Genomic DNA, 23776 nt, shown 5'->3' on the forward strand with positions numbered 1-23776 from the left:
TAAGTCTTAGCCTTCTTTTCTCTGGATCAGAGAATCCCTTTCACATTTCCAGAGAACTTCTACCTCCCAGACCTTTCTGCCCTTATTTCTGTGCCTATCCTTTGTATCCTCCCCAAGTTTTCCACATCCTTCCGAAGTGATTAAGAGCCTATCAGGACTCTAGTAGAATAACCCTTGATCTACAGAGGGTGAGGAAGGTCACTCCGATTGATATTCCCAGGATCTTACTAGCCTTCAACCCACTCCAAGAGTGGGTTGAGATTGTAGGAATATTAGGTTTATTCTTCAAGACCGTCCTGTTGGTTACTAGCTATATGATCTGAAATAATTCCTGTCCCCTCTAGCATTTTTCCCATCTGTAAAATGAAAGGGTTAGATCAGATTTTTTTTTTGTAAGAGTCCTTCCAGGTCTGACATTCAATGATAAGCTATCCTGTGGTTAGAGAAGTGGGGCATAGGGTGGGTTTGGGGGTGGGGGTGGGGTAGGGTTTGGGGATGGGATGAGGGTTGGGGCTCAAAAATTTTGGACTTTGCCAATGCCCCTCTATCTTTACTGGGAGAGGGGGTATACTTCTTGGATACAAGGAAAGGGAAAGAAATGAAATGACTTGGATAGACCCTAAGATTCCTATCTATGTTAATGGCAGAAGTTGAAGGCTGACCTCTGGGGAGCCTACTGTAGTCTCAACCCTTGTAAAAACCAAGGCAGCTGTAGCGTAATGCCCAACTAGGAGTCACTTGACCTAGATGATTTCTCTCACTTATAATCTGTGATCTGAGGTAGGGAATGTCTCTCTAGACTTCAATACAGGTTTAATGCCAACTTGGAAACTAGTGTCTAGGACAGTGCCCCAGGGATCTGTGCTTGGCCCTAGGATTTTTAACATTTTTATCAATGATTTAAAGGCATAGGTGACATACTTGTCAAATTTTCAGGTGACAGAAAGCTGAGGCAGGGGCTAGCTAACACTTTGGGTGACAGGATTTTAAAAGCTATTAAGAGGCTAGAACGTTGGGCCAAATCTGATTACATGCATTTGATGATTATCTATGTAAAGTCTTACCACTGGTGATTAAATAGCAGTTGCACCAAGAACAAGATGGGGCAAGCATTTCAAAAGCTCTCTCTGAAATCTGACTGTGTTAACCTATGTTGCAGGTTCAAAGTGAGCATTACGGTTAGAACTAAGAAGGTAATCATTCCCAATGCTTTTTTCAGATCACATGTGGAATGTTGGTTCACTTTTGGGCACCATATTTTATAAGGGGGAAGGGGTATTGGTAATCTGGGAGAGCAGCCAGGATGTTAAAGAACCATGAAGTTGATTGAAAAAAAAACTACAAACCTAGGGTGATTATCTTGAAAATAAAAGACTGAGCAAGGAAATGATCACCCTCTACAAATATTTGAAAGGTTGTCATGTAGAAAGGGACTCCTGCTTGTACTGCTTTATCCCAGAAAGCAGAATAGGAAAACTCCCTACCATAGTCAGTGCTATCAGAAGTGTAAAGGGCTGCTTCTAGAGGTTGTGCATTCCCTCTTACCTGAGGGCTTCAAGTAAAGTCTTCTGGATAGCCCCATGGGGGGGGGCGGGGTATGTTCTGTAGAGGATACTTGTTTAGGCACCAAATGGACTAGATGGGCTCTCCCCTCCTGAGAGTTTGTAATGTCACAGCTGGAAGAGACCATCGAATGTAGCATGTCCGGTATAGATGGAGCCTTAGACTGTGTGATATACTATAGATCCTACTCGGAGTCAGGACCTGAGATCTGAATTTGAATCCCACTACCAGCAAGTTCTAGCTTTATAATCACTGCCAACTCACTTAACCACTAAGGTTTTCTCAACTATACTATCTGTGTAATACCTACCGTGGAGGGTGGTTTGTGAGGATTAGATGTGCACAAAGTATAGAAAATGGTTTGCAAACCTTAAGCACTATAATGGTTCATCAGGTACTATCAGTTAATCCTTATCCCCATCACTGAATTAAGTCCAGAGAGGAGAAAGCTTGGCCAAGGTCAAGATTAGTAACAGAATGAATCTAGTACTTGGGTCACTGAGCCTGGGGATTCTCAGAATGAGTATGTTATAGGCGAAACAAGGATGATAAAGGAATGAATGAGAAAGTATTTACTATGTGTGAAATGTTGAAAAGACAGTTAAGAAATGACAGTTCTTGCTCTAAAACAGTTTACATTCTAATAATGGTGGGTAAAAGTTTCAACTGCCAGTCAGATGGAAAGGCCCATCTTACATTACCTACAAGGCAACATAATAGTATAATGCCCTCTCCTCTTGTTGGGAGATGAATATACCTTGAAGTTCAACAGAAACATGACCTTAAAGTGTAACCAGATCAGGGAAGAGGAAGGTAGGGTCTAAGTACAACCCAAGGAAAGGATTTGTCTTAGGGAAAGTCACTGAAGGTCCAGGAGAAGAGCCAGGTGCTGGCAGACAGCCTGTCTAATTCCTGTAGAGGGAGCGGTGTCTGAAGATGAAGACTGGGGCAGTGAGTTGGATTACTGGGGAATTAGGAAATTAGCTCCCCGTTCCGATCTCAAAGATGAGGGCAGAGTCCAGTTGTTGTGTAGTCATAAATTGAGTTCCAAAGTGCGAGACCCAATGATGAGGGGATGTGGGAGTGAGAGCCCAGTGGGGAAAGCCAGAGAAGAGTCCAAGAGGCAGAGAGACTGATTTTGCTCATGGCCTTCCTGGTGGCAAGCTCATTGCAGGTAGCAGTGGAAAAGGCAGAGGCTAGGGACTGCCTGAACAGGAAGGTAGGTGAGGCAAACCTAATGACTTCACCCTAATGTTAAGCTCTTTCCCCCACTTTATAACTGAGCCTTGACCCCATTTCCCTCCTGGACTCCTGACTCTAGGAGGAGAGACTCCCCTCCCCCTCTCTCTCTCCCTCCCCATCTCTGCACTTGTCTTCCCAGGGGGAATATGACATGTCTGGGACCCGAGTGGCCCTGACTCTTTGTGCCTTGGGAGGGCAAGCTGGAGAGGATAGGGCAGTTGCTGCTCTGGAGGCTATGTACCAAGCATTCGGTTTTAAGAACTGCCTTAGAGGAGTGGTCAAGGCCAAGGTGAGTGATTTTCCCAATGACTTCTGCATCCCTTTGAGATCCCAACTCCTCTCCCAAAGCTCAAGCAATCTGGCTTATTACTCTTCCAGTCTTTTCAGGAAGAACTAGCTCATTTCCGAGAGCTTCTGGATGCCCACAGGAGACCCATCAGCTGCGCATTGGTCGTCTTCATAGCTCACAGTGGATGTCAAGGGTGGCTGTTGGGACCAGATGGGAGGGAAGTACAAGAGAAGGATCTGGTTGGAGAGCTGAACCTCTGCCAAGCCCTGTGGGGCAAAGCCAAGGTGTTTCTGTTGCTGGGCAGCCCCAACAGTGAGTGAGAATCAGCATGGGCATCTGGGTATGGGGAGAAGGGCAGGAATAAGGGCACTAGAAACATCTGCACTATCTTCCCAGATTCACTTGTATCCCAGTTTCTCTCTCTGAATTGACCCCACTTTTCCCTTCTTGTCTCCAGCAGACTTGGAATCCAATGCTTTTCTTTCCATCCTGACAGACCTCTGCAGGCACTCTCCCCACTGGCACCTGTTGGAGGTGCTCACCCAGGTCTGGACTGGCTTAGCAATGGGAGACCCCTCTGTCCTGCCTCTTCATCTTAATGGGGGGAGGGGGTCCTACCATGACCTCTGGGGCCCACAGCTCAGTTCACTCATCTGTCCCATTTCTCAGATATATATGCACTCAGCAAATTTTATACATATATATGTGTGTATGTATGTATACACACACATACATGCATACACACATATCAGTTGTATGTGAAAGAAAGTATAGTTTCATGCAAGGAGTCCTGGAGTTAGTGAAGAGACCTGGGTTTGAATTTTGACTCCCAGCTGTGTGGCTTGATGTTCCTGAAACTCAGTTTCCTCATGTGCAAATTGATATAAAAGCAGAGTTGTGGGGAAAACACTTGGTAAATCTTTGGGATAAATTTGAGCCAATCTCTTAAGTCCCAACTCTGAATTCTTTGATGCTATTTTCTAGTGCTGTGTATTCAGCATCTATTAGGAAGGAGCTTAAAGGTCAACTAGCCCATCTAGAGAAGACGAGAATCTAGATGGAGAAGGGACTTACTTGAGGTCATACAAGGCAGGGTCAGGCCTTTGCATAGGAGCGGATGCTTCGAGACACATACTAGAAGATCGGGGCTTAGGCAGCATAGTGCAATGGGGAAAGTATTGGATCTGAAGTCCATATCCTGGCTCTGTCACCATCTCAGTGACTTAATCTCTCTGGGCCTCATTTCTCCCTCTGTAAAAATAAGAGAGTTGAGCTAGATTGTCTCAAAAGTCCCTTCCAGCTCTCTAGGATACTGTGAGATAACTGAAATATTGGTCCTAAAAGGCATATAAATAATTAGATAAATAATGTGTTAAGGTTTTCTAATTACGTTATAATACCCTAGAGGTCTGCAGTACATGGGTTATCCTTGTTTTACAGATGAAGAAACTGTTACCATTACACAACCAGGAAGAGAACCACACAGTCCCTTAAGATTGGGGGCAGGGAGAAGCCTCTGACTAGGAGGGTCTGTGAAGGGGTCATGGGTGGGGGCTTGAGGTTTTGATAGGAAAGAAAAGAAAAGGAAAGCACTGCAGATAGAAGGAACAACTGGGTACAGGGGTGGAATTAGGGTTTAGAAAAGTAAATCTTCCAGTTTGGCTGAAATACAGAGTACATGATGGGGAGTAACGGGGGGGGGGGGGGGGAAGGAAATGTTATGTCCAACTCTTTGTGAGTCCATTTGGGATTTTCTTGGTAAAGACACTGGAGTGGATTACCATTTCCTTCTCCAGCTCATTTTACAGATGAGGAAACTGAGGCAAGCAGGGTTAAGTGACTTGCCCAGCCAATAAGTGTCTGAGGCCAGATTTGAGGTCAGGTCTTCCTGACTCTCAGCCCAGTTCCCTATCCATTGCACCATACCTACAGTTTGTCAGGTCCTTTACAAATATCTCAGTTGATCCTCGTAACAGCTCAGGGTTTGAGGGATGGTAGGTGCTATTATTAGGCCCATTTTACAGTTGAGGAAACTGAGGTTAAGAAACTTGCCTAGGTTCACACAACTAGTAAGTTGGATTTGAACTCAGGTCTTCTGACTCCAGGCGTAGCACATTATCCACAATGCCACTTAGCTGCCTCTTCGGAGATAAGGCTGGAAAGGCAGAGAGGCACCAGATCATAGTGATGAGGTTTGTACTAGAACACAGGTTTTGAGATTCTGTCTAGTGATGTTTGCTGAACCTCCTCCCCAGATTTCTTCCCGCCTTCCCCATTTTTATAGTAATTGTAGTTGTAATTAAAAGCAAGATTGATGAAAGAGCCCTATCCTCCTTCCCAAGATCCTTGAACCCAAAGGATGCTACCCCATAGGCTTAGGCCCCACCATTACCTTCATCTTCAGGCCATTCTTTAGATTTTGAGTGGGTCTGGGAGTCACCCTCTGAAACCCTCTCATGAGCACATTTCATCCCATGTCAGAGGTTATCTGTCCAACCCCTCTCTTAAGCAGGTAGCTTTATAACATCCTCAACAAATAGTCTCACTACTTACCAAGGTAGCTCATTCCATTGCTGGCAGCTCTGATGGTTACAGAGTTCCCAGTAACTCCCACCCAGCAGGCCTATTTCTGTCCCTCGGGTGAGGCAGAACTAGTCCACTCTTCATGTTTCCCCCAAGACTTCTCAGGCTAATTCCCTAGCTCCTTTGGGTTCTTTTTGATAGATTGCCCTTCCTCCTCCTATCAGGTCATTGGCAAGGTAACTCAGGAGATGCCTACCATAGGGTACAAGTGCCCCATCTTCCAGAGCTCTCTTCGGGGTGCACTGTACTTTAGGAGAACAAGGTCACATGACCTGGAGGTAAGAGGGCACCAGATATGTTGTCAATAGGAATGGGGTCTGCTGAGAAAGGGAAGATAGGAGAGACCTGAGGGGAGGAAAGAGAAGGTGCTGATGGTGGTCTGTGTGGAGAAAAGCTGAGGACAGAATGAGCAAAGGCCTAGAGAAAATGAGAAAGAGGAAGGAGTCTGGAGAGAGAAGGAGAGAAAAAGAGTTAGGAAAGCAGGGGACCAAGGATTTAGGGTTGAGCCTGAGCTTACAGAGTTCCTTCTGCTCCAACCATTCCCCACCAAATCAAGTTTCTCTCTTCTCTCCCCTTTTTGCTCCCCTAGCCCAGCCCCATCCCTCAAGAGGTATATGACATGTCTGGGAAAAAAGTGGCCCTCATCTTATGTGTCACCCAGGACCGCTTTGGAGCCGAACAGGACCTTAAAGCCCTGAAGAGGCTGTTCCAAACCCTGGGTTTTAAGAGTATTCTGAAGATGAACCCCACTGCCCAGGTGAGATACTGGAAGGGGGCACAAGGGGATGAAGGAATTAAGTAAGGGGAGGGATTGAGGCAGGGAAGGAGTGGGCTAGACCGACGCAGTGCTACATGAAGGCCCAAGTACATGGGAAAATTCCCTGACATCCAGTCTTAGCCCTGTAGCTGATGATCTATGGGCTCTCAGAAAAATCACTTTTCATGCTCTAATTTTTCTCATTTATAAAATAAAAGGGTTAGACTTGATGATATCTAAAGTCCTTTCCACATCTAAGTTAATGGCCTTAACATCCCGTACTCATTGCACCTAAGGTCTAAGGTCCTCTGTTCCTCCTGCTACAGTAGCAGCTAACCTTTTTCCTGTGGTTAATGGCCAGAGCTTCCACCTTTTCTGTCCTGGTTGTCCTTGGCCATCCAGATTTCCTGGTGTCCAGTTTCTCCCAGAAAACATGACTCACCAAACACCCATCCTGTCTAAGAAAGCAGGGAGGCAATAGAAAAAATGTAAATATTATCCTGACTTTTTAAAAAGGGAAGAGAAAAACCAGCAAACTATAGGTTAGTGTCTGTACTCTGTCCTGGTCAGACAGCAGATGGATTATTATGGTCAGGTCTAGGTGACGCAATTTAAAGACATTGATAAAATAAGAAGCAAACAGAGGATGACAACTAGGATGGTGAAGAGCCTTGTGTATATGTCATGGAATTAGTTGGAAGAACTTCAAAGGTTTAACATGGAAAAGAGAAAACTCATGGGGAACATGATGGCTTTCTTGAAGTATTAGAAGGGCTGTCATATGAAAGTATTTTCTTTGCCAAACCTTTTCTCCTTATTCTTCTTCAAACTACTCATTTTGGAATCCAGATTCCCTTCCAGTGGCCCAGGTCAATTAGAGAGCCATTTCCACTGGATGTCTTCCATGCCTAGAATGCTTTCCCTCCTCATCTCAGCCTTTTGACTCCCCTCAAGTATCAATTAAAATCCCACATTCTGCAAGAAACTTTTCCATACCCCTTAATGCTAGTATCTTCCCTTTGTTGATTGTCTCCAATCTATCTTCTATATATATATATATACACACACATATATATACCTTGTACATAGTTATTTGCATATTATCTCCCTCATTAGATTGTGAGATCCTTCACTGAAGCGACTGCCCCCCTCCCCTGTTTTTTTAAAAACTATCTCCAGCAGGTAGCACAGTACCTGGCACATAGCAGGTGTTGAGCTGGAACCCAAGAGCTAGGGTGGTAGGATATTGTATGAGAAGTCACTAGGTCTATGGAAGGCTATTTCTTGATTGAGTCCTTTCCCGATTTTCAACAAATGTGCAGCTGGATGGATACTATTTAGGCAAAAAGAAGCAAAGAATTCAAAATTGGAAGAGACTTCTGGGATTGATTAGTCTGCCAGGGGTGGGAAACTTGTGGTCAGACCCAGGTTAGGGTCAGGTGGGTAAAGGTAAGCACTGGGGTGTGTATGTGTGTGTGTGTGTGTGAAATCTGACATAGGTCCAAGGAAAATATGGATTCTACTTATGAAAAAGATCCCCTGCTTTGGGGATATATTGGAATTCTTCTTTTTACCCTCAGGATTTCCGAAAGGCATTGGTTAAGTTCCGGGAGCGTCTGGATGCTTGTAGGACCACTGTGAGCTGTGCCCTGATAGTCCTTATGGCTCATGGGGAATCTGAGGGGAGGCTTCTGGGGGCTGATGGACAGATGGTGGAAGTAGAAGAGATGGTGAAGGAGCTGAGCACTTGTCAGGTCCTGCAGGGCAAGGCCAAAGTTTTTCTGCTGCAGGGGTGCCGTGGGGGTGAGTAGGGACTCAGCTGTTTGTCTGTTTGGAACTCGGAGTTGTTCAGCTTCCAGTCCTCCATTCTCCTTTCTCAGCCTAGTTCTTGGCTTCATGCCCTCTCTTTTCTCTGATGGTGACTCTCAATCCAGCTGGTCCATCACTCCAGCCCAAATGAACTCTGTATCCTGAATCACTCTAGCATCATCTGTGGCATACACTATATTGTTTTCTAATAGTTGCCTATGTGCAAATTTTGACTTCTTCTAAAAACAAGATATTTCTTAAATGCAAAGATAGTCTTCTGTTTTTGTGTTATGGCTTAGTAGCTACAAATTACCTGATGGATTTTCCTGTGGAGGTAGAGAAAAGAATCCTGGATTTGGAGCCAGCACCCATGGGTTATTTTTTACTTGCTGTGCAAGGAAGTCCATGAGATAATTCCAGTTCTGATATTTATTACCTGAATGACCTGGGGCAGGCCACTCCATCACTTTGAGCCCAAACTTCCTCTCTCACAAAATGATGATACTCATTTCTGCCCTTTTTCTATGGGCTGTCAGGTAACAGAGACCCAGGCATGAGACCTAGACCTTTGTCCTGGCTGGGACGCTGGCTACAGCATTGGCTACCAAGGTCTTCAACGATCCCCTCTCATGCAGACATCCTTTGGGTTTATGCTAACATGCAAGGTAGGTGATTCCTTCTCCTTTTAGGGGTTGTCATGTTAGGCCTTGAAGGGATCTCTGAGATCATCTAGTCTTGGTCTACTTCACTAGTTGTCCTTCTTCTTCCCAACTGCTAAAGGTGAGCTCTGTCCTCAGTCCTCACCTGTCACTACACTGTCTTTCTTGGGAACCTCTTCCATTCCAATATATTCAAATGTGTGTGTAAATATCATCCCCACCCCTCACCCCCCAAGAGCCTGAGGTTAAGGCTGAGGCTAGACCATTAGTTCATTGAAGGCAGGGTCTCTTCCAGCTCTAAATCTACGATCCACTTTTCATCTTTGCCTCCGCCTTTATCTCTTCCTCCCCAGAGTCCTGCACATAGTAGACACAGTGTTAGTTGAGATAGACATAGTTTTCATGTTTCTGAAAAGCTTTACATAATATTTTCCATTTTATCCTCACAATAACTTCATGTTGACTTGCAAAGTCTTACTATCTATATTTTACAGATAAGGAAGCTGAGGATCAGAGAGGTGAAGGGATTCACCCAAAATATCAGAGCAACTAAGATACAGAGACTTGGCAGATAGAGATAGGATGGGAATCCAGATTTGGGGACTCCAAATCCAAGGTCCTTTGTCTGCTGTCCTTTGCTGCCTCTTCTGATATATCAGAGTTCGTAGAATTGTGGAATTTTAGGTGGCAAAAGACCTCAATGGTCATCTAATTCATTCTCCATTATAATATAACTGACAAATCTCCAAGGAATTCCCATTGCAATCTACTTGACAAATGTTTAGCCAATCTCTGCTTTAAGACCCCACTGAGGGAGAATCCACTAACTCCTGGGGCAGATCATCCCATAGCTCTAATTATTAGGAAGTTTTTGCTGTCATCAAGCCTAAATTTGCCCTTTGAAAAAAAATACTCCTTCCCATCGCACCCCTGGTCCTGCCTTCTGGGGGCAAAGAAAGCACTTTCATATGGCAGCCCTTCAGATACTTCACTAAAGACATCATGTTCCCCATGAGTTTTCTCTTTTCCATATTAAACCTTTGAAGTTCCTCCACCTTATCCCATGACATGTCCACAAGGCTCTTCACCATCCTAGCTGCCATCCTTTGTTCACATCTTACTTCATCAGTGTCCTTAAATTGGGTCACCTAAAACTGACCATAATAACCCAGGTGCTGCCTGACCAGGACAGAATACAGAGTACAAAGCCTAACTTATAGTTTGCTGATCATGCTCTTCCCTTTTTAGAAAATCAGGAAAATATTTACTTTTCACCATTCTTCCTTTTAAATGTCACATAACTCATAGCTCCCAGTTCTTTTCCTTAATTTTCTCTAGGTTTCTCTGAATCCTCTGTCTGTTCCATCTGATATGCAAAGAACCAATGTTTCCACTTAGCGTCAAAGTCCTCAGACCTGAAGACTTTAAATGCTAACAGATAGCAAAGAAACCAACCTAGCTGTAATATGGTAGAATGGAAAGGACTTGGGTAGGGTAGTGCAGTAGGAGTCAGTAGAACTGGGTTTAAATTCAAGCTTTCTACTTATTACTTCTGTGACTTTGAGCAAATCACTTTCTCTCTTTAGGTTTCACTTTCCTCATCTGTAAAATGAGACTGGACTAGATAATGTCTAGTTATATACATACATATATACATACGTGTGTGTATATATATATATATATATATACACACACATGTATGTATAATATATATATATATATATATATATATATATACACACACGTATGTATATAATCCCTTCTAGCTGTAAATCCTATGATCTTAGAAATCCAAGAGGAACTGGGTGGAATCCTCATCTCCCTACTACTTTATCAGAACATGCTTCTTTGAGGAGATGGACTCTGAAATGAGCAAGGACCATGCAATGCCTTAACATTGCAGTGGAAAGGGAGAATTTGCCCTTGGTTTAGGAAACTGGGCAGGGAATGGGATAAGACAGGAGAATGGCTAAGAGGAAGGGGCTGGAGATGGGGGTAGAAGAAAGTTGGGGTAAAAGTCTTTGACATGCATAATAATCTAACCATTGCATTAGAGATTTGGGTAGAAGAATGGTAGAATTAATAAGTTCTCCAAAAGTTAGGACTGAAATGTCTTTTGATTTCTTGATAGTTTGTGAATTCCTATATGCTTTGAGGCAGAGGGATGGGAGTGGTAGTAATTATTTTCTTCTACATGAGTAATTTTCTGATTCATCCTAGATGTCTTCTCCAGGGAGAACTTTCCTAGGAACCTAGACCCAGTGGACATCCTGAGAGTCTATTCAGCTGCAGAAGGTATGAGGGAAATCACAACTGAAAAAATAAACAAAAAACCTATGGGCAATAGGAAGAGAATTTGGATTCCTCTCCCAGGAGTCAACTATTGACAAGCAAGTTATTCTCAAATTCCATTCCTTAAAAAAAAAGCTCCAATACCAGGGCTTTCTGGTCTATCCCAAGAAGAACTAAAACCTCCTATTCCAGAATGAGAGGAGACATATTTTCCTAGAATTAGGTACTGTGTCTAGTCTGAAACCAACCAATCTTCAGGTTGATCAAGACCTGTTGATTTGGTTCCACTTTTAAGATTGTGGTCCTACAAGAAATCCTTACTTTCTGTCCTATACCTCAGCCCTCCACTAGATCTTCTGTTCTTCTGTTCTTCTGAACTCCCTTCTTCCACCCTCTCCCTAAATGAGAAGAAAAACTGATTGATGTCTGTTGCCTTTTAGGTTATGTGGCATACCGAGATGAGAATGGCTCCGACTTTATCCAGACTCTTGTAGAAGTTATCATAGCTGACCCTCACCGGGACCTTTTGGAACTTCTAACTGAAGTAAGTGACCTAAGGGCAGCCAAACTCCTTTCCTCATTTGTCCAAAGACTTATATGTACTCCCTCCCGTTTAAACATGATAATTTCATTGTCCCAGAGAGCCCCAACTTGGGAAGCTTAACTCAAACACAAACTCTAAGCCCTGCAGAGAACCCTATATCAAATCTTATTTTTGCAGGTAAACAGGAAGCTGTGTGAGATGGATGTGCTTGGTCCAGACTGTGATGAAATACGAAAAATGAACTTGGAGATCAGGAGCTCCCTGAGAAAAAGATTATGTCTAAAAGTCTGAGAGATGGAAAGCAAGACAGTGTATCTGGACCTTCAAAGGCCCTATCCCTCAATTTTTCACACCTGTTTTTTTTTTTTTATCCCCAGTGCCTGGCACATACTAGGTGTTTAATAAATTCTTTTTTTTCCTCCCATCTTACATATGTATTTGTTTATCCAAGCATTTATTCTCTTTCCACCCTCATTGAACAATTAGAAAAGAAAATCCTTATAAAATGTGTTATAAATATATTTTAATAAACATATACTCACACTGGCCATGTCCAGAAATGTATGTCTCATTTTACATTTTAAGACCATTACCTCTCTGGCAGGAAGTAGGTAGCAAACTTTTCAAACTTTCTATAGTTTTGCTCCAATCTGGGATTTACTCCCAACCTTGACCTCTTTTATAATGCTGACTCTACACTTTAGGGAAAACATTGCAATTCCTACCAGTTCCACTATGAATTCCCTCAGGGATGAAAATCAAATATTAGCACATCTGGGAAGATATTAGGAAATGGGCACTGTTATATGGATCCTGATCCAGACTCTACCTTTGAGTTGATTTTACCCTTTTCCTCTATGGAGCCAGTTTTTCAACTGAGGATAATTGAAACCATGCCTGGGGCAAAGAGAAAGAGAAAGACATTTTTTTGTACTGGGAAGATTTCCAGACAATATGGATACAATAAAATCACAAAGACCTGAGTTCTTCACATTTTAAAGCCCTGGTTCTTACAGCTGTGAAATGGGGATAATTAATATTAGCCTTATTTATCTTACTGGGTTGTTGTGAAACATTACATGAGATAATAGATGTGAACCCTAAAATTCTATAAAAATGTAAGTTATTACTACTAATAATAAAATATGGCTTATTTGCAAACTGGTTATAGTATATGAATTATTAGACATAAAGGCCCTCTCTATGTACCAAAGATCATTACAATCTAAAGGCAAAATATGTACCTGAGACATGTGCCTTGCACATGGTGGGTATTTGATAAATGTTTGTTAGATTGGATTAATGTATTTTGGCAAATAATCACAAAACTTGCTTTCATCACCCATGGGACATTATCTGGGATAATTTTACTCTCCCTTACCCTCACCAGAATACAGTTTTCCTACCACAACTCTGATTCTGTTCTGAGCTTCTGGGACAGCCTTTTGTACCTCTCCATATCTGGAGCCACCTAAATTCTCTCATATTCCAACTGAAACTTCTAACACTCAAGCTACTGGTATCAGAGATTGAGCTGGAAGCCATCTGGTGCCAACCCATACTTGAAAAATACCCTCTACAACATACCAAATAAATGGTCATAAAGCCTTTGCCTGGAAGACCTCAGTGAGAGGGAACCCGTTGCTTCCTGAGATAGCCCATTTTACTTTATAATTTGTTTGGAATTTTTTCCTTACATCTAGCCTTAATGCAAATAAAGCCACTGTGGGCCTTCTGATGGATAGTAAGACCTGAGTCAAAGCCGAGGTGTCAAACATGTGGCCCATAAGCTAGATTAAAATGTACTTGGGAAATACTTAACAAAAACAAAATAAAAATACAACAAAACATAGATAATATTACATGTTAAAACTAGGTCAGTGTGTGGACCCCACAGATCCTTACGTACAGAGTAGTGGTCCCTGTTTCTATTTGAGTTTGACATCATTGAAGTAAAGCATATATTATACTCTGAATCCTATTAGGAGTGTGTTTTATTTGCTGTGTAACTGCATGTAAACAGTAACCAAAACATTTTCCATATTTCCTCCAGCTGTTCATGAATCTCTGTGGTATGAATTCCCTAGTGTCTGCTAAACTACTTCCACAGTCTTAGCACGGACAATATGGGTTGCCTAGTATATGGTAAGAATCGAGCTCTGAATATAACATTTATTTTTTTTCCCAAGATGTTCTAGAATTAGAACCTTGTTGTTGTTGAGTTGTATCAATAATGTCTGACTAGTTGTGACCTCATTTGGGATTTTCTTGGCAAAGATACTGGAGTGGTTTGCCATTTCATTCTCCAGTTCATTTTACAGATGAAGAAATTGAAGCAAACTCGGTTAAATGACTTGCCTCGGATCACACAGCTAGTTTGAGGGCAGATTTGAATTCAGGTCTTCCTGACTCCAGGTCTGGCATTCTATCCACTGTGACAGCTGCCCTCACCTAATCTAACCCCCCTCATTTTGCAAACAAAAATCTGAAACCAACTGATGTATAATCAGTTGCACACACTGTACTGCTGACTTACAAACTAAAACTTTCCCTACACTTTGGTCATATGCATGACTCCTCAGTCCACTGTAATGCTTAAATCAGCACTCAAATTCAGGGAATTCATTGGCTTTTCTCCCTTCTGGCCTCCATTGTATTTGTTCAACATGGAGAGCTACCATAGAAGTTCTTCTTAACCTTTGCCTCTATGTAGAGTTTTGCTATGTTGTTGGGTTTTTTTCTGGTACCCAGTAAAACATGTCTGCTGGTGGAAATGTTTGTTTATTTGTTTTTCCTGTGCTCACCACATTAATAGGGCTCTCTTCTGTGAAAGTCAAATAGTACTGAACTCCATGTGGTACTAAATTCACCTCTATGCAGCTAACTCAAACCTTGATTGACTGCTCCCTCAGCCTCCTCTCCCCTGCTTGGAGGGCTGGAGAGTGGAGCATCAAACTTCTCCCAATGCCTTCCATTCTATTAAGTTAGCCTATTTTTAAAGGTGTTCTTTTCTTCAGCATTTTTTTGGGTCTCCTTTAGGAAGCTGTTGACTTGCTTTTCATGATTTTCTTGCATCACTCCCATTTCTCTTTCCAATTTTTCCTCCCTCTCTTATTTGATTTTCAAAATCCTTTTTGAGCTCTTCCATGGCCTGAGATGATTGCATATTTATTTTGGTGGTTTTGGATGCAGAAGCCTTGACTTTTAGGTCTTCTTCTGATGGTATGCATTGTTCTTCCTCATCTAAAAGGATGGAAGAAAATACCTATTCACCAAGAAAGTAGCCTCCTATAGTTTTATTTTTTTCCTCTTTTTTAGGTTTTTTCCCAGTCAGTTATTTGACTTTTGAGTCCTTTGTCAAGAGGAGGGTATAGTCTGGGGACCTGTAAGTTCTCAGCTCCTCCAAGGTGTCACTATCAAGGGAGAGGAGTTTACTCCTCTCCTGGCCTGTGCTCTGGTCTGGGAGCAACCACAAGCGCTCTTTTCTGCCCAGGATCCTCTCCAAAGCCTCCACCAGCTCTACCAAGCCAGCCAGAGCTCCTCCTCACCCTAGGGCTGCCACTCAGCTGAGATTCAGATCAGCCCCTCGATTCCCCCAGGGACTTTAGGCTGAGGGCTCCTAAAATGGACATTGTACCACAGCAACTGCTGCCGCCTTGGGGCTGCTAGGACCAGACCACATTCCCTTCTCATGCAGGTGAAAGAGCTTTCTTACTGACCTTTGAAACTGCCTTTTAGCATTTGTGAGTTGAGGAATCTGGGAACTGCAGCTGCTGCTGGGGATTACTCGCAACCTGAGGCCTGCTCCAGTCCTGACCCTGTTGTGTGGCCAAGGCTGGGCTGGACTCAATGCACTCTGCTCTGAGCCCAGTGAAATAGACCTTTCCTGTCAGTCTTCCAGGCTGTCTTGGGCTGGAAATCTCTTTCACTCTGTCGTTTTGTGGCTTCTGCTGCTCTAGAATTTGTTTAGAGTCATTCTTTACAGGTATTTTATGGGCTATGGGGGGAGCTTCTACAAGTCTGTCCTTCTAATCTGCCATCTTGGCTCCACCCCCAAAGCCTTCCATTCTAAAAGGCAGAAACTGGACTCTCAGAGCACTCCATCTTTCATCTTCTGCTCTTCCTGTTTTCAACTTCTTGGAACAAGATGCCCCCATGGACAGGCACCACCTGGTGTCCCATCCCTCCTCCATCTTCTGGCCTATTTTTGTGTATTATCTCCCCTTTTAGACTGTAATCTCATTGAGGGCAGGGACTATCTTTTTATTAGTTGTATCCCTGCACTTAGCACCATGCCTACCTTGTCAGTGGTGCTTAATAAATATTTGTTGGATTGGATTAGATGGCTTAGTTTTGGATTAGTTTTCTCATACAAATAAGGTACTTCTCTTTGATGTAAATTCTCTTACCTCATCTACTGCTACTTTCTCAGCTGAATCCTTTTTTTAATACTCCTTGCACCATCTAATCTGAATTGCCTTCTGGCACAAAGTTAAGGCTGAACTGTAACAAAATATATCCTTCATATTTTTCTCCTTTATGTTCATGTATCATCTTTAGGGTACAAAAGATCTGAGACATCAACAAAGGCTTTCTCACATTCACCTAAAGAACTCTGTCCTTTGTGGATTCACTGATGTCATCTGGCAATCTCACATTCCCATCCCACTATTTTTGGAGCCTAAGAGACTCTAAGGAGTGAAATATACCCTCTGATTGGTCCTTCAAGGCCAGAGTTTTTGTATGCTATACTCAAATAATTTCATGCTACAGATTTGTTTCTATAGTTTCTATTTGGCAAATGTTATATAACTTGATAGAATATTGTCTTCTGAAATTGCTAAAAGAAATTCTCTAAAAAGTTTCTCAATTCCTTCTTATCTCAGTGAAATAAAACAACATCAAACCTCTTTCCAAAACTCCAAACCTTTGACTGTCAAACCCCTCTATTCACACTGTCAAAAAAACCAGACCTCAAAACCTCTATTCATGCTGTCAATGAAAACAGACCTCAAATTTCTTTAACTTTCCACCCAGTCTCCTCCTGTCTCTACTTCCTTAACCCTTCTCTCTTGCAAAAAATGTTTTCTTCCAGTGGACTTTGATTAAAGCCTACCAACTTTTAAAGTAACCTTTTATTTTATACTTTGATTCCTCACTTCCCTTTATCTTAACTACGATCTTGAGGTCATCTCCTCCTCTTTCTCAATCACATTGTAGCCTCACATGCCACTGAATCTCTCCTCTATAGATTTCCTTATACAATACCAATTAATTGCTATACTTTTACTTCTGGAGTAGTATAGTCTATTTCAATTTAGATGACTGCTATTAGTTTACCTAAACAATTAAATTCTATTGAATCATTTCAAATCAGCTTTAGTTTTACTTAGAATAACACACCTATTGCCCTCTAGGTAAGCATGAAAGGCAAGTGCTGTTTGTATTTAATCTTAATTTTGCCACAAACCTCCAAAAATCCAGTAAGATGATTCAGCAGTTACAAAAATCTTTAAACCATAATTTGGAAATTTACAGTACATAAATTACATTTCAGTTATCAATTTAGTCTTTAACTTTTTTATAATGATTCTAAAAAAGATTTTTCTCATTTTCTTGTCTGTCTTTATCTTTGCAATCTCTAACCAGGGTTGTAAAGACAGAGAGGAAGAAAGAATCTTGAAGTTTTCCTCTTCATCTCCCACTGAAAACCTGATAATAAAAAAAGTCAATGAGAATAAGTCCTTACTTAGATATTAAGAGTAGCTGGAAGAGCTATTTTAAATACAAGCATACCTTGACAATACTGTGGATTCAGTTTCAGACCACTGCAATAAGGCAAATATCGCAATAAAACAAGTCACATGAATTTTGCTTTTCCAGTTTATATAAAAGTTATTTTTACATTATCCTATAGCTTGTTAAATGTGCAATAGTATTATTAAAAAAAGTACATACGTTAATTCAAAATCATTTATTTCTAAGAAAGAAATGCTAACTGTTATCTGAGCCTTCAGTGAGCCACGATCTTTTTTTTTTTTCTGGTAGAGGGTCTTGCCTCAAGGTTTATGGTTACTGACTGAACAGGGTGGTGGTTGCTGAACATTGGGCTGATTGCGGCACTTTCTTAAAATAAGAGAGAAATAAAGTTTTCAGCATTGATTGACTCTTCCTTTCACTTGAACACTTAGGGGCCATTGTAAGTTATTAATTGGTCTAATTTTTTTAATTGGCCTAATTTCAATATTGTTTTATCTCAGGGAATAGGGAGGCCTGAGGAGCCAGTATAACTGTAGGCATTCCTTCTACTGGCTTCGATTGGTCTGACCCCATTTTACAACACCTAGACAGACTATACACAGAAACAAGACAGACAAGAAACAGATATTATGCCCAGGGTTTCCCTGCAATTAGGTTAGCAAAATTCACTGTCTGGACTGGGTAGAGATTTCATAGATACCAGGAACTTTATCTTTCATCTTTCCTGTCCAAGGCACCGTGAAGTCTGGCTATAAATTGTAGTGTCAGGACACCAGAATGAATGGGTGGTCAGTTTATGCCTAAGGAATGTTAATAGTATATTAAGGGACTCACAACACAAAGGCAAGAAATTCCTCTATGGGAAGACCAACTCACAACACCCTAAGAGAACTTGAAGAAACCAAAATCATACACAAAGCAGACAGACAAATGAATACTTGCTGGTGAAAGTAATTATCAAAATGAAAGTACTTTCTTTTTAAAAAAAAATTATCTATTTTTAGTTTTCAACATTCGTTTCCACAAGATTTTGAGTTCCAAATCTTCTCCCCATCTCTCCCCTCTGCTCACCCCAAGACAATGTGCATTCTGATTACTCCTTCCCCCAATCTGCCCTCTCTTCTATCACACCCCTCCCTTTTCCTAGCCCCATCTCCTCTATTTTCTTGTTGGGCAAGACAGATTTCTATACCTCGTTGCCTGTATATCTTATTTCCCAGTTCTTTGTAAAATAATTTTTTAACATTCATTTTTAAAACTTTGAGTTCCAACTTCTCTCCCTCTCTCCCTACCCATCCCCACTGAGAAGGTAAGCAATTCAATATATGCTATACATGTGTAGTTATGCAAAACACTTCCATAAAAGTCATATTGTGAAAGACTAACTATATTTCCCTCCATTCTATCCTGCCCCCCCATTTATTCTATTCTCTCTTTTGACCCTACCCCTCCTCAAAAGTGTTTACTTCTAATTACCCCCTCCTCCCATTTGCCTTCCCTTCTATCATTCCTCTCCCTGCCTTGCTTATTCCCCTTCCCCCTACTTCGCTATAGTGTAAGATAGATTTTCATAGCAAATTGAGTGTGTATGTTATTCCCTCTTTAAGCCAAATGTGATGAGAGTAAAGTTCACTTTTTCCCTCTCACCTCTCTCCCCTTCCCCTCCATTGAAACAGCTTTTTCTTACCTCTTTTATGTGAGAGATAATTTGCCCCATTATATTTCTCCCTTTCTCCTCCCAATATATTCCTCTCTCACTCCTTAATTTTATTTTTGTAGATATCATCCTTTCCTATTCAACTCACCCTATACCCTCTGTGTATATGTATATAATCCCTCCAACTACCCAAATACTGAGAAGTCTCAAGGATTGCAAATATTATTTTTCCATGTAGGGCTGTAAACAGTTGAACTTTAGTAATCCCTTATGATTTTCCTTTCCTGTTTACCTTATCATGTTTCTCTTGATTCTTGTGTTTGAAAGTCAAATTGTCTCTTCAGCTTTGGTCTTTTCCTCAAGAATACTTGGAAATCCTCTATTTCGTTGAATGGCCATTTTCCCCCCTGAATTATTATACTCAGTTTTGCTGGGTGGGTGATTCTTTGTTTTAAATCTGAGCTCCTTTGACCTCTGGAATATCATATTCCAAGGCCTTTGATCCCTTAAGGTAGAAGCTGATAGAGCTCGTGTTATCCTGATTGTATTTCCACAATACTCAAATTGTTTCTTTCTGGCTGCTTGTAACATTTTCTTCTTGACCTGGGAGCTCTGGAATTTGGCTACAACATTCCTAGGAGTTTTCCTTTTGGGATCTTTTCAGGAGGTGATAGGTGGATTCTTGCAATATTTATTTTACCCTCTGGTTCTAGAATGTCAGGGCAATTTTTCTTGATAAGTTCTTGAAAAATGATGCCTAGGCTCCTTTTTTGATTATGGTTTTCAGGTAGACTGATAATTTTTAAATTCTCTCTCCTGGATCTATTTTCCAGGTCAATTGTTTTTTCCAATGGGATGTTTCACATTGTCTTTTATTTTTTTTATTCTTTTGGTTTTATTTTATAATTTCTTGATTTCTCATAAAGTCATTAGCTTCTGTTTGCTCCATTCTAATTTTGAAGGAATTATTTTCATCAGTGAGGTTTGGGACCTCCTTTTCTATTTGGCCAATTTTGCTTTTTAAGGCATTCTTCTCCTCATTGGCTTTTTGGATCTCTTTTTCCATTTGAGTTAGCCTATTTTTAAAGGTGTTACTTTTTTCAGCATTTTTTTGGGTCTCCTTTAGTAAGCAGTTGACTTGTTTTTTGTGATTTTCTTGCATCACTCTCATTTCTCTTCCCAATTTTTGCTCTCCTTCTCTTACTTGATTTTCAAAATCCTTTTTGAGCTCTTTCATGGCCTGAGACCATTTCATATTTTTCTTAGAGGCTTTGGATGTAGGAAGCTTGACATATTGTCTTCCTCCACTTGTATGCTTTGCTCTTTCTTGTCACAAGAAAAATACCTTTTTACCAAGAAAGTAACCTTCTATAGTCTTACTTTTCCCCCTTTTTGTCATTTTCCCAGCCAGTTACTTGACCTCTAAGCTCCTTGTTAAGTTGAGGGTACACTGTTTGAAGTTTCAGGGGCTTTGTGTGGATGATTTCAGAGAAATCTCAAGGGACCCATAAATTCTCAGCTCCTTCAAAGTGGTATGATCAAAGAAGAGGTGTTTACTCTTCTGCCTGGATTCCCTCTCCACAGCCACCACCAGCTTCACCATGCCATTGCTCCTCCTTGCCCCAGGGCCAGAGGCTTTGGCCCAGATCAGTTGCTTAATTCCCCCATCCTCTGTAAGCCAAGAGCTCCAGAAGCAGACAGCCACTGCATCAGTAGCTGCCACTGTCCTGGGGCTGGGACTGAGGCTAGTGCTGGACCACAGTCCTCTCTCAACCAGGTGAGAGAGCTTTCTACTGACCTTTTCCACTGTCTTTGGGTTTGTGGGTTGATAAATCTGGAAACCACAGTGCAATGATTCAGTGCTCTGAGGCCTGGTTTAGTCCTGTCTGTGCCTGCACGACCTACCCTGGATGAGCTCTGCTCTGAGCCTGGTGCAATAGATCTCTTTTGTCGGCCTTCCAGATTTTCTTGAACTGGAAATCTGTTTCACTCTGTCATTATCTGGCTTCTGCTGTCTAAACTTTGTTCAGAGTCATTTTTAACAGGTATTTTGAGGGGTTAGGTGGAGAGCTCTGCCATCTTGGCTCCACTGCCATTTTCTTCTCTACTGGATTACAGCAAACAGAGGTTAAGTGACTTGCCTGGGTCACACAGCTAGTAAGTATTTGAGGTCATATTTGAACTCAGGTCTTCCTGACTCCAGGTCTGATGCTCTATGCATTTAGCCTAACTAATAAATTGATCATGCTTGTCTTTGTCTCTCAGTTTACTTTAATTTCAATCATGACATAGTCAATAAACATTTATTGAGCACCTGCTATGTGCCAGACACAGTGCTAATGAATGGGGATATAAGGAAATGGAAGAGACAATTACTGCTTTCAAGGGGCTTACTTTGCTAGTTGCTGGAGGGGGAGAAGGAGATCGTTCTCCTCCCACTGAGGCCTGGGGAACAACAGTTAGCTTAGACAGTCAGGAGAGAAAGGAAACATACTTATCAAAGCAAATATTAAAACAGTAATGTTTTGAAGCCATTCAGATTAGTTTAAGTGATAGAATACACAAGAGTAAAGGGTTCTCGGCTATCCAGGGGGGAGATGAAATCTTAGCTCAACCTGGATAAGAACAATCTTACCTGAGTACCCCCCCTCTTTTAGTCTCTTGGGGTATAAGTGCTGGAAATGAAGGATTATTGTGTGTGTGTGTGTGTGTGTGTGTGTGTGTGTGTGTGTGTGTGTGTGTGTGTAGTTTGCCTTTCAAGTTCTTGCTTTTCCTATTTCACTCTCCCAGCTTCTCTCTCAGACTTACTTGTCAGTCAGGAATCACTTTTCATCACAGACTACTGTCCCTTCTGGAAACCACCACACCTGCTTTGGCCATGAGTTTACACACATATCATCTCCTTCGAGTCTCCCAACAACCCTGTGATATAGATGCTAGAATTATTTCCATTTTACAAATGAGGAAAAATAAAGGAACATGGAAGTTAAAAGGCATGATTTGGACACGTCTTTCTGATTCCCAAGTCCAGTTTTGGACACATTATTTCATTAATTCTTAGAACAACTTTGGGAGGCATATAGTACAACATCCTGTGTCAGGATCCTTGATCCATCTGTATAGGTAAACCCCTTCATGCCTTAGTCTTCAGGAGTTACTATGACAAAAAAAAAATCATCACCTGGGGGACCTTTCATCCTCTAGTTTCTCCAAACTTAGTGAGGCTCCTCTAAAGGCAAAATACTTTTCCAAGTAGGCCCTGGAAGCCTTTCTAGTTTGGACTTCAGAAAACTTGTATTCAGAAGGTATAGCCTTCAAGAATCCAGGACCACCTCTGCTCCTCTGTGATAAGGAGGCAAGAGACTTACCCAAGGGTACAGCCCTACTGAGTTGCCAAGGTTGGAATTAATTAGCATCATAGAATTTGAGTGGAAGAAACCTCAGAAATTATCCCAACCCACACCTTGAACAGGAATTCTATATACAATATCTCCCATAATCCAGTTTATACTTGAATATTTCCACTTTTCAAGATAATCTAATCTACCCTTGATTTGGTCTCAGATCTCACTTATGAGGTCAAGTGGGAAGATTTAGGGTTACCTTCCTTTTAGCTAAGGAGTTCTTAATCTGGGGCCTGTGAAAATGCTTTTTAAAAATATGTAATTGATCATATTTAATATAATTGGTTTACTTTTTAATCTTTTTGTTTTCTTTTATGCCTTTAAGAACATTTTTCTGAGAAGCGGTCCATAGGTTTCACCAGATTGCCAAGGGGTCCATGACACCAAAAAGGTTAAAAACCTGTGTTTTAACTGAAGATAGCAAGAGTAAGTAAGCTGGTGCTGACCTGTGGGTAGGTTTCCTTGGAACCAGGGAGAGAAATTTGTTGGCTGTTCACCTTTTCCACACCCCAATTTCCATTGGAAAACAAAGTAGGAGATTCAGAACCTATGCTGCTTGCACGCAGACCTAAGGCCAAGGGTTTGGAGAACAGGGAGCCTGGGCGGGTTTGAGTGGCTTCCTAGCAGAATCTCCTTGACTGAGTCCCCAGTCAGTCTTTCTCTCGGAGCTGGCATCTGGGTGGAGGACACTACCGTTTTCTTTCTTATGGGCCCTGGGGCAATCTCCTTTGCTCATTTTGGTTCCAGGTAATAGATTGAGGCGAATTCCCAGTAGAAGTGGGAGAAGCCAAACTGGAAAGTCGGAGACTTGGTAGCTGCATTGCAGAGTCCATAATCGTACACCATTCCAACGGATGAGGTGGGAATCCCATGGTTCAAGCTAGAAAAATGCTAATGGCTGGGAAACCTGCGACCTTGAAGTCACATGTGGAGGGTTAGGTCCTCAAGTGCAGCCCCTTGACTGAATCCAAATTTCACAGATTTGAATCTAAATCCAAATCCAAAATTCACAAATACAAATCCCCTTAATAAAAGGATTTGTTCCTTAAAATGTGGATTCAGTCAAAAGGCCATACCCAAGGACCTAGAAGGCCACTTGCGGTCTATAGTGGTGGTGAATTATCTGTTCAACCAGCCAGTCAGCAAGCATTTACTCATCCGCTGCTATTTGCCAGGCATTGTACAAAGAGGGTACAAACAGTCGCTCCCTCGAAGGA

The 23776-nt window shown here is 41.7% G+C and overlaps 1 protein-coding gene and 1 long non-coding RNA gene across 5 annotated transcripts; one reads left to right on the top strand and one right to left on the bottom strand.

Moving 5' to 3' along the window:
• Positions 1 to 500: 500 nt before the first annotated feature.
• On the top strand, positions 501 to 12284 carry LOC140520705 (caspase-14-like). 4 transcript variants are annotated; one of them, XM_072634845.1, is made up of 10 exons: positions 502 to 3094; positions 3184 to 3406; positions 3552 to 3640; positions 5842 to 5955; positions 6267 to 6434; positions 8015 to 8237; positions 8780 to 8908; positions 11123 to 11197; positions 11635 to 11738; positions 11916 to 12284. In XM_072634845.1, exons 1-10 carry the CDS (start codon positions 2957 to 2959, stop codon positions 12027 to 12029), a joined length of 1377 nt encoding a protein of 458 aa, XP_072490946.1. In that variant the 5' UTR covers positions 502 to 2956; the 3' UTR covers positions 12030 to 12284. The 4 variants fall into 4 exon arrangements, with proteins under 4 accessions (XP_072490961.1, XP_072490946.1, XP_072490970.1 ...); XM_072634852.1 differs by having other exon boundaries at positions 503 to 3094; positions 3555 to 3640; XM_072634860.1 differs by lacking the exon at positions 5842 to 5955 and having other exon boundaries at positions 501 to 3094.
• Positions 12245 to 23719, bottom strand: LOC140520824 (uncharacterized). Its single transcript, XR_011972663.1, has 2 exons — positions 19448 to 23719; positions 12245 to 17450 (listed from the first exon to the last, which is right to left on the bottom strand). It is a non-coding gene; the product is annotated as an uncharacterized lncRNA (long non-coding RNA).
• Between the last annotated feature and the right edge of the window lie 57 nt (positions 23720 to 23776).

Source organism: Notamacropus eugenii, chromosome 1 (assembly GCF_028372415.1).
Source record: "Notamacropus eugenii isolate mMacEug1 chromosome 1, mMacEug1.pri_v2, whole genome shotgun sequence".
Lineage (NCBI taxonomy): Eukaryota > Metazoa > Chordata > Mammalia > Diprotodontia > Macropodidae > Notamacropus > Notamacropus eugenii.

Bases quoted from the DNA above. Each gene is read 5' to 3' on its own strand.
- LOC140520705 (XM_072634845.1), top strand. From the start codon at position 2,957: ATGTCTGGGACCCGAGTGGCCCTGACTCTTTGTGCCTTGGGAGGGCAA. The intron at 3,407-3,551 runs GTGAGTGAGAAT...TCTTGTCTCCAG, and splicing joins GTTGCTGGGCAGCCCCAACA to CAGACTTGGAATCCAATGCT. The intron at 8,238-8,779 runs GTGAGTAGGGAC...ATGGGCTGTCAG, and splicing joins GCTGCAGGGGTGCCGTGGGG to GTAACAGAGACCCAGGCATG.